Here is an 11,052-nt window from a genome sequence, read left to right as displayed (position 1 = left end):
ATCACTAATAACACAAAATAGGTCATATATGAACTTCCAGCAACCTTTAGCAATCATCAATATTTTAATCCCTCTATTTATCACTCTGGTAGCCTATATTTATTTATTTGGATTTATAGTCCACACTGATCTCAACTTTTCTGATTCTTAATGATAAAAAAAAAAAAAACTTCTGAGAGGAATTAAGCTACACCTAGCTCAAGAAAACTTGAATTTAAAGTTTGGCATACATAGATCAGTTTTCAATTTATAGACTGTGACCTCACTTAACCAGACTTTTCTGTAACATTTGGTAGATGGTGTTGATGCCTGTACATAACTCTGTACACCTTCCCAGCTGCAATGTAATATTAATATTTAATGTGCCATATTTTTGTCAATGCTTATAAAACAAAAAAACTGAAAAACGTCTTAGTCGGTGATCAGATCTGCCCACTTTCAAGTGTCCCCTTCAGTCAGTCACAAGTCTAGACAGAGGCCATACTGTTTTATATTCAGGCATGAGCTCCTTATGGAGGATCATTAAGTAATCTGTGGATTAGAGGAAATAGTGCGTACTGGGATCAAAGTTCACATTGCTTTTCTCCAGGACATGGAATTAGTTTACAACACAAATAGAAACTAATTCAATAAAGGAAAACAATGTAGTACATCCGCCTGAAAGTCCACTGAAGTAAAGTATAACAATGCTAATGATGTGGAGAAGCCATGTCAGAGTACAGACCGCAATACAATCCATCATTTGTGGCAGCAAATGAAAGCTGCTGAAACCGGCCCCCATTCAACATCACACAGCTTAAACAATTTCATATGTACTAATCCAGTAACTAAAAGGCTGTCAACAAGCCTTTTTCACAACAGACATTGTGACTTGTCATAGTATGAAAATTCATGTTGCAGTGAGCCAGCATGCACAATACTAGGAACATGAAACAAAAGCAGCTAAATATAATTCAGCCATCATGTATTTATCTATTTTTATTTTTTAATGTGACATATCAATGTCATTCTTGTCCTTAATACCTATGTTGTCCACTGGGTGGAATAGTTAGCAGCACTGCGCATACAAAACTGAAAACTCCTACTTCAGGAGCAACACTGTGCAGAGCATGTCCTCTGACTAAACTGTCATACAAACACAGCACACCATTGTATCACCTTATCTGACTTTAAGGCAAACAACTGATAGCAAAGGAGAATTACAAATAATGAACAATCCATTCATGCCCAAATCAACTAGCAGTTCTGATGAAACAAATAAAATTAACTTCCTGAACAGATCAGGATTATAAAATGCGGGAACCTGATTGTCAGCCAACAACATCATTTCATATTCCTACACTCTTTAATGTCCCATCTACTGAAAACACATGAAAAGTTTTATACTCTTAGAGCACTGACCTTCGAACATGTAGGTGATTACACGAAAAATGTTTCAGGTTTCCTATCAGTCACTGGCAGTTGATAAAGTTGAATGGTTTTAGATTACATTACTATATGGATTTTCTTGTCTTTCCCTGCTTTGCCAAATATTCAAACATAAGTAGGGCGAGTACAGGAAAAAACATTTTTAATAACTTCATTCTGAAAACTGATATTTATTTACATAAACTTTGGAAACATGAGCTATTTACAATATGATGCAATCATTAGGCCTTCCTTTCTGTGTAAAAGCAAGTTATGACAAGAACAAACAAACTAATAAATAAACATGAATAGTATTTATATCAACAAATGTAGGCTTTAGACTTGATTGTAAAATGGCTGATCACAATTTTTAAAAAACGATGACATATAAAGTCACCGTTTCAAAGAACCCATGAAGAAAACATGGCACACTTTGAATGATAAAGTCATTAATACAAACAATTTTAAACATCACAGTAGAACTGCATAGCTTTTCAACTCCATGCTAAACCTACCTATTAATCTTAAAATGTCCTGATTAAAACAAAAGCCGCACGTTACAACAGAAATGTGATTGATGCGACTGAAAGGGACATTCATTCATCAAGTGGTGCTTGAAAGGCATCTTTCAGATCTGCCATAAAAAGCACTCCTGACAAAATGGCTAAAAAATGCTCGCAACTTCACAGTAACACACAGAAGGGACCATCTTTTTGCTTTGCTTGCCAGGCGGATTTGTGGTTCAGTGAAGCAGTCTCTTCCTGCTATAGGTCTTCCCCGTGTTTGAGCGTGTGACCGGCTGGCTGAAGGGAGAGAGGTCCACTGCATCAACTTCTATCCTCCTCCCCGATGCAGCCTCATCTACAAGGTTTAGGAAAGAATGAGGATTGTGAGTTAACTTACAGTGCAGGGGGAATGTTTAGGTAAGTGCATTTATCAGGCTGTTTGTTCACATTGGCTATTAAGCCAGTGAAAGAATGCTAGAACTCTATCCTATTGTCTCACCTGGACAAGTAGAAAATACACAGCATGGTCAAGAGTATGTGGGCAGTCAAACACCAATGTGTGACTAGTCTAACTGATTTACCTCCTATGGATTTGACCTCTGTCTTTCTTACTAGATACTTTTTCACAATGAATCTCAAATGTGTTATGGGTCCTGATTGTGTAACGAGGTAAATGAGATATACTTATTGTGCTAGCTATAACATGTCTGAACCATGATGCATCTTTGGTCTGGGGTGAGGGTGTAAGCTGCCTAGTAACTCAATTGTTTTGAGCATTTGTTTTGTGTATTTGTATTCTCTGTACTAGGTATGTTTTTTTAAAATGAGATGCTGCATCTCAAGGGGCTATACACCAATAAATTAAAATAGTTCTGCAATTAAAAAGTATTTTCACTGTCAATTAATCTGTATTATTTTCTCAATTCATTGTTTTGTCTATAAAATGTCAGTAAATTGTGGAAAACATGTATTACACATGTATTAAAATAGCATGTTTTAGTCCACCAATCATCCAAAAACCAAAAATATTCAGATACCACAAAGAAAAGCTGCAAATTCTGAGAAGCTGCAACCAGCATTTTGTTGGAAAAAAATGATTTGATTATCCCAAATGCTGCTGTTTCTGTTGATTGCCCAATTGTTGCAGTTCTATATGTGACTGCATCTTATTCTCTATTATTTTTTTTGACACAACAAGTACTATGTATATTGTCCCCAATTTCTTAAAATTGCTTAAAGAAGGGATTTCTTAGTGGGCAGTATAGACATAAGGAACAACTCCAGTGACTAATAGTGTAAAGTGACTTTTACGGTATATTAATTTAAGATAAAATTTCTAAAATGTAAGCACACCCTTTAATATTTCCCTTTATTGGAAACAATGACCAGAGACCAAAAGTACTAGTATGTGGACAGTATTGTGTTCACATACTTTTGGCCATAAACTCTGCCAGGTTGGCAAGCAGCCAATCAGGTTTTACCATCCATCAGTCTGTTTCCTGCCCTGGTAATATAAAGGCTACTGAGAAAAAAAAAACATAAAAAACACCTGACTTTATAAATTAGATGTATATTCACATAAAGTATAAATCAGAGGTTGATTTAAACTGCAGTATGCATTACAGTAGACTTGTTTTACTGCAATATTTAGTAGTATTACTGATATTTGGCCGAGATATTACATAAACAGAAAATAATGCAGTTGTCTAATAATATCCCATTTATAAAAAGATACGTAAATCAATTTGGGAGGCTCAAAACCTCCATTTTATAGTAGACATGGCTCATAAATAGTGCCTTTAATTAACTGGGAAAGATAAACACTGTACATGTACATCCTTACCTTTAAAATGTGTCTCTCTCTTACTAGCAGAGCCCGTTTTTCCCTTGAACAACAATGGAGAGTGAGTGAGGGCCAGAATCCCACTCGCCGTCACCGGCTTCCTCACCTTTGAGCTGGGAGGAGTAGCTACTGTCAAAATGCAAAAAAGTAGTGACAAAATTAAGGCTTTATTCTGTAACTTCATTCAATCAAACCTCTAAAAAAAAACAAGTCCAATATTTGATAAGTCAATTGCCACAAAGTTAAATTATTCAAATGTTTGAATTAATATTTAATTTCAGTCAGTTATGTTATGGCATAAAAATTAGAAATATAGAAGCTTTCTTAAACAATAAAAGCATTGTTACAAAGTGTGTCAACCATGGCTTACATGACTCCCCATCTCCGTTTGCAGCAGCCCAGATGATTTCTTCTTCTGCTCTCTGGGGATCGGCACAGTCGTTCTGCTGAGCCAGCTTCTCTATCCAGTACAAGTCTTCCATTGGAGAAAGAGGAGATGCATCTGCTCCATATGAGGGTGACCGTTTGGAAGTCAAAGTTAATATTGCAGCTTTGTTGTTTGAGGGTTCGTCAATGTCCTCAGCATCCTGCAATCTGCTAACTCCAAGCTCAGCTTCCTCCAGCAACTCCACCAGTAAAGGCTCCCCCTTCAGGCCACGATCCCTGCCTCCAACCACTTCGATCTGAGCCCTCTTCCTGCGAGGCCAGTTGTTGAGGTTGTCCGGGGTCGCCTTACCTACACTTTGAGGTGAAGGAGTCAGGGGAATGATGTCTGCAGTTGCCACCGGAGACACTGTTCCTGTACGATGGCGTGTAGGCGTGTAGGATTGGCAGATGTAAGTTTGGACGCTTCCACCTTTTCTAGGTGTGCTCTTAGCCGGGGTGACATGAGTACAGACAGATGGTGAGACACATCCAGGATCTCGGTGCTTAGAGAACAAAACCAAGGGGCTTTCCAGCTGAGAAGGTTTCACAACAACCAAAGGGCTCTGAGCTCCTGAGGTCAAATCGCCGGCATTCATGGAATCTGTGCGTTTGATTTTGAGCTTGGGAAGTCCTGATGTTTGCATTTCCATTTCTACTTGGTAGGTCAGAGGGTTCGGAGTACCCATGCCCTTTTCTCGACTGGGTCTTGCTGGGCCCCTAGGGGTTGAGAATCGGGGGGAATCATTTCCGTACCCCAAACGAGCAGCAGCCTCCCTCTGTTGGCGGTCCGGGGTCTGCCGGAAGCCGTAGCTCCTAGCAGGTGTGCCTTGGGGTGGCACACATGGTTTAGGAGACACTGCAACGGACAAAAAGTCTTCACTGGACTTTGAATGCTTCCGTGAAAAGCTAATGTTCATCTTGAGACCTCCACTAAACTGGGTCTTTACGACTGCTGCATCTACAATGTCCATACTATCATCTTCTGTGGATTCAGAGTTTAATTGTGACGTGTCAAGTTGCTGTGAATCTGTATGTGAACTAGAGTCCGTTTCAGATGTTTGTGCACGTTCAGCCGATACCCCTTCCTTTGTATCTGACTGCATGTTCCTTTCCACAAGGTCACAGTTGTCAGCAGATTCTGTGTTCAGTTTGGAGGCAACATTTTCACTAGACTGGGATCTGGTTCTAGCATCTTCACCAGACCTCGTTCTTGTCAGGGACTTTGTTGGAGACTTTACTGAAGTATCTGATCCGTTTGAAACAGCGGTACCTCTTACTGGTGTAAATACTGACTTACACGGGGATGCACTGTTTGAACTTTTGCCTGGAGTTCGTCCAGAACGAGTAATCATTTGGCAAGTAGGACTGGGGGTCCTGGTTTGAGTTCCAGAGTTCAGTTTAGGTGAGGTGTAGTGGTCTAGGGGCAGTGTGGATTGTGGCAGAGGCGTTTCCAGTTGACTATCAGTGTCACTTTTTCCAGGTGTTTTCATCCTATTGTGAAGTTTTTCAGAGGACCTCAGATTTCTTTCCTTTGTCAAAATAATGTTATTTGCATTTTCAGAATCCCTTACTGGGCACACTTGACATGCCTTTTCTAGGGTCTTGAAAATGTCTCTTTTAGTGTTTGTGCTTTTGACAGGACTGCTGAACGTGTTGGGCGTTTTCACCAGTCTCGGAGAAGTCCGGGATGCAATACGAGGAGACTCTGGCACCTTGAAAGTAGTGCTGTTTTCTGCCACTCTATATTTTCGAGGGGATGGAGACCACGTGACGCTCTTCTTGGGAGTCCTGGAAACTGGGCTATTGCGCAAATGTAATCCAGAAGAGGCGCGGCAGTCAAGCAAGGCTTTGACTGGAGTCCTGAGAATACCCTTCAGTGGGCTCATCACAGGGCTTTGCTTAGTAGGCGTCTCTACTACAAGACTCTTTCTTGCTGGAGATCTGAAAGGACTGCCCCTAAGAGCCATACCAAGCTCACAAGAGCTGCCTGCTACAGGGCTCTCTGCAACTGAGAAAACACGCTTGCTGGAAAGAGGTGGGGTTTTGGGGCTCGCTGGGGTTCGAGGGGTCTTGGGTGTCCTGATCTCATGGTTGGCCCTCCCACGTTTGCCAGGTGACTTTGTTGGCGTTTTATTTGGACTCTAAAACAAACACAAACAAAACAGGCATTAAACCTGCGAGAACTGAGTTTTGTATTGAACACAGCATAGCACTTTTTGCTGAAAACAGCTGCCTACTGTGGCTAAAAATGACATGGGAGTGATGACAATGAAGCAGAACAGTTATGTTGTGAGCAGGACAGCTCCTAAAAGCATTTTATTATGAATGCATAGATACTGTAATTATATGGATTTCTTTATATATTGTACAAGCAGTGCTATACAACATTTATATGAAAATATATTTCTGAAACACTATAAAATGAAAAGATGCTTAGTACTTTTACACTCACAAAATTTAATTGTCAGTGTGCTATATTTTCATTGCATCCACTAATTGTTTTAAATCTGCTTGTACAACAAATTACCTTTAGCAGCATGTATTTGCAGACATCAAAACTCTTTAGGCAGTACAGCTGCATGAGATGTGTTTGGTGAACCATGTTATTACCTCAAAGACAGTAGAGTCTGTGGACAGCCGTGACCTGGTGGCCCTGGTTGCAGAAGACTGGTCAGAAGGACGACTGGGGGAATCGGCAGCCCCAAAAAGAAGACGCATGGGAGACCGAACTGTTTTTACATTAAGCCCAGTGATTTTGCCATCGCTGAGTGTAAGCTGGGATGCAGAGAGCGCCCTCTCCAGGTTACGGGAGCGTGGTTGAGAACTAGAGTAGAAGGTGTTTGAGTGTCTTCTAGCAAACTTCTTTATCCTTGGGCTCCTTCTTAAGTCTGATACAAACCAAAGCACACAAAGGGCTAAGTTATGCGTGGTGCATGAATTGTGTAAAATTGCCCTTCATTATCAAATGCCCAGTAATACTAATTACAACATAACAATGTTAAACAAATGAGGATTTAATAGCTTCGAAAACTAATTAAATAAATATCAGTTTAAAAAAAATAAGCCCCTCTCTATTCTTTTTTCATTTCAAAAGACACATATTTTTGTTGCGTACTTAAAACAAGACTAATACAGATTATAATTCTTACATTTATATAAATATAATTTTGTTTATAAATTTTGTGTGGGTGAAAAAACTAAATTTCACTAAAATACCTTCTGCAGGTTTTACTGGTGACTCTTCCACAATGCACTCCTCAGATGGGACAGACCTCCTGAAAAAGGTCAAAAACACAACACTTAAGAGTTGTTCACAATAATTATCAACTGTAAATGATTTCTGAGTCATACAACAAAAACAAAATCCTTAATATGTCAACAAGGCAAACTGTTAACAAACATACCGTCCCATTTTCTGCTGGTATAGGAGGCGACTGGACACTTGCTTATGGAGGGGCGTTTCACACACTTTCTTTGTTAGAAGTTTGTGCTTCTCTGAAAAGAAAGAATCTCCTTATAACTAATTGCTATAAATATCAAGTTTATTGAAATAGATGCATGGTGGAAGAAACTCCTATCTAGGGCTGGGGCAATTCGTCGACGTAATCGATTACGTAAATACGGATTACATGCATTAGGTGCGTCGACGCATCGCTGCATCCGGTGTGGGATTATCCCGGACAAGCTCCAGCTACAAGACCGCGCCTTCGACCGTCTAAAGTTTGGAGTATTTGTTTACTTTCTGTCGCCACACACGGCACATTATCAGCACAAGGACACGTAGTCCGTTAAAATGTTTATTGCCTTCATGTTAAAAGTAATTTCTGCCCCAACGTAACACCGCAAGTCATGTAACGATCGGCTGTTTCATATTTTCTGTTTATTTAAAAGCCACGTATGGGCGAGAAAACAGCTGAAACTAACAATACAGACGATCTGTGACTGTCTGTACAGTCTGAGTCCTTTCAGGTGTTCACTGATGCAGAAATACATTTTATTATCATACTGCATTACTTAATGTTGAAATGAATCAATGTCAGAAACATTTAAAGTTTTAAGTAAAGTAGCCTAATTAATGTCTGTTATTGTTACTATCACAACACATCAGTAACGTGGAAATTTGATTCATTTTAAGATTTGCTGCTATTGTCATTATTCTAATGCGTTTCATCAGGATGATTGAATAAAAATATAGATTTATTGATTAGACATGTTTTTGATATTTATTTTGGATAAACAACTTTTCTTTCTTTAGAATAAACAAAATTAGTCGTTAGATTAATCGACTTGAAAAATAATCAATATGTACAGCCGTACTCCTATCACTGAAAAATACACTCAACTTTCTTACTGTAGCTCTAGCAGTGAATATCTGAACATCAAGGCTGCTTGGCTGAGTACTGAAGGTAAAGGCTTCTCCTCTCCTCCACATAAAAAGTTAGCTTTCATTCAATCATTTACAATAAGTTTACCTTCAGATTCACTGCATCGCTTGCGTTTTAATCCTTCCACAGCAGACACAGACTTGCTCCTCGGAAGCTTGGCTTTCTTTGAAGGGGAAACAATCTCTTGGTTGAACAGATTTCTTCTTACCTTCGTCACCTCTGTGGACAATCAGAACACGGGTCTGTATTTAGGACTCTCATGCCAACATGGTAATGCCTACTGATAAATGGCAAAGGTGATACTGCCTCCAAAATCTATCTTTAGAATATGAAACAATCTCCCCCTGTTAGCTTGCGAGGAGGGTGTAAAGAGTTTGTAGTTGACTTCATCTTTGTGAAAATGGCATGGGTAAGCTTGAGGATGTTTTGACATAATTTGAACCAAATTAATTAGAGCTGTCCACAGTCTATTGTTCTTCATTAAGGAGCAAACATTTTACAGTATAATTCAAACTTACAGAGATTAAATTTTATATTCAAAACATAGATTTGGGGTTGGGCAGGAAAGTGGCACTCGATGTAATGATGAAGTTAGATGTAAAACAGAACAGACCTTGTGTTTCTTGTTTCTGAGGTGGTGGTTCTGCAGCAGGTTTCTCCAAAGCAACACAGACCTTTGATTTGGACTAATGACAGGTAAAGAATCTAGATTAGACAGCTAAAATAACCATGAAACATACTGTATACACATAAATTTCAGGTCTCTTAGCTAGGTGATGGTCTTTACACAGGTCAACACAGTAAGCATTTGAGAAATGAGACAGTAACACATTTAAAAGCTGATATGCTGTTGAATGAGTCTAAGCAGGTTGAAACAACAATTAGACAGTATGGAAATATTAGTTGATTAGAGTTTCATAATAAAAAAAGTGATTAATTATCTATGGACATCTTACAGCTCTTGTCGTCTTTTTGGGCATTTCTATTTGGCGAAGACTCTGTGATGATTCAGTCATACTGCGATGACGAGTCAGCATACCGGTCCTAAAGAAAAATAGACAAAAACATGAAGAAAAAAACCAAAACAAACAAAAACATACCTTACATCATGTTATGGCTTCATCATACAACTAAAAATTCTACTAATTAGTAAAAATGATTTCCTCCAAGTGACATCCAGCAAACATACAGCCTCTCCTCACCTCCTCTTTTTGGCTGAGCGATTTCGCAGGTCCTGCAGGCAATCTTTGCCAACCGAAACCAGGCTGTGTGTGGAGAGGGGAGGTGAGGATGCTGAAGGAGAAACACTGTCCTTGGCAACTGACTCGTCGCTGAAGAAGTCAGCAGGTAGAACAGCCACCAATGCGTCGGGGAGTTGGGTGCCCAGACTGTGGTAGATGTCTGCAAGCACTCTGGGGATGGAGGTCAGGAACCTGCCATGACACAGAAAGACTTGTTAGATTCGAACAACTATAGGTGAAATATTACACAATTTGTGACAGTTTGGTTTACACAGTTTAAATATTCTTTTTATTTGGGGTGCCTCTCCTGGCAGTAAGTTATAAGTTACTAGTTGTTTAAATCAAATTTCACATGGATGTACATCTTAAAAGAATGTACACCCTCTCACTGAATGACCATAACATTAACTACATAACTACGCTCAATTGCTGACTGTCAATTGAGCATGTTGCTCCGGATGATTGTCTCACTGCTCCTCTCCCTCGTTCTCCTTCCGACATTTTACAGGCAGTCAGTTTAATTGTGGCGCCATCTGGTAACTAATCAGTGTGTGTCGAATCAAAATGGGCGTTTCTGGGGTTTTACACCATGGTGAACCCTGGTGATGACTGCAGGTTGTCACAATTTCTCTTTCATTGCACATTAGTATTTTGTTATTATATAGGATGCCCTAAAACTCCTTTTCCTCACAGAGATTATGTCTATATACTTCTAACTTATTTTTCCAGTTAAGTGGAGAAACCTGATTAATGATTAGGTCATGTTCACTGGCAATGTTTTTTCCCCAGAAACAAGATCCTACGATTTTATAAATATTGTAGAACCTTATTTCACTGAAAAGCTTTATTTCACTGGGAACTATTGTATCACATTTCAGCTGTGATGCGGCAAATATGCAGGTAGTCTATTTTTGATGGGAGCTGCGTTAAGCTGTGCAGAGCAGATCAAACCGGGCAGGAAGACAGACATAGAAACAGCTAGGGCTGAACCCGAATATCTTAGTTCATTGTATGTAAAAATTTAATTTTATTTACATACATATACACATATACACATACACATATATATATATATATATATATATACACATATATATATATATATATATATATACACATATATATATACACATATATATATATACACACATATATATATATATATACACATATATATATACACATATATATATACACATATATATATATATACACATATATATATATATATATATACATATATA

The 11,052-nt window shown here is 38.8% G+C and overlaps 1 protein-coding gene across 1 annotated transcript in view; it reads right to left on the bottom strand.

Moving 5' to 3' along the window:
- Positions 1 to 1,578: 1,578 nt before the first annotated feature.
- ticrr (TopBP1-interacting, checkpoint, and replication regulator) overlaps positions 1,579 to 11,052 on the bottom strand; it is a 10,194-nt gene continuing 720 nt past the window's right edge. Inside the window, exons 2-11 of the mRNA XM_046037027.1 lie at positions 9,770 to 10,000; positions 9,524 to 9,611; positions 9,181 to 9,253; positions 8,655 to 8,786; positions 7,587 to 7,677; positions 7,399 to 7,457; positions 6,793 to 7,070; positions 4,127 to 6,323; positions 3,757 to 3,885; positions 1,579 to 2,268 (exon numbers count right to left, since the gene is read on the bottom strand). Coding sequence (XP_045892983.1) covers positions 2,150 to 2,268; positions 3,757 to 3,885; positions 4,127 to 6,323; positions 6,793 to 7,070; positions 7,399 to 7,457; positions 7,587 to 7,677; positions 8,655 to 8,786; positions 9,181 to 9,253; positions 9,524 to 9,611; positions 9,770 to 10,000 — 3,397 coding nt within the window. The 3' untranslated portion in view covers positions 1,579 to 2,149. The remainder of the gene's footprint in view (positions 2,269 to 3,756; positions 3,886 to 4,126; positions 6,324 to 6,792; positions 7,071 to 7,398; positions 7,458 to 7,586; positions 7,678 to 8,654; positions 8,787 to 9,180; positions 9,254 to 9,523; positions 9,612 to 9,769; positions 10,001 to 11,052) is intronic.

This window comes from Micropterus dolomieu, linkage group LG22, assembly GCF_021292245.1.
Source record: "Micropterus dolomieu isolate WLL.071019.BEF.003 ecotype Adirondacks linkage group LG22, ASM2129224v1, whole genome shotgun sequence".
Taxonomy (NCBI): Eukaryota; Metazoa; Chordata; class Actinopteri; order Centrarchiformes; family Centrarchidae; genus Micropterus; species Micropterus dolomieu.
Note: the sequence above shows the minus strand (reverse complement) of the source record. Positions and strands in the feature narration are given on the sequence as shown.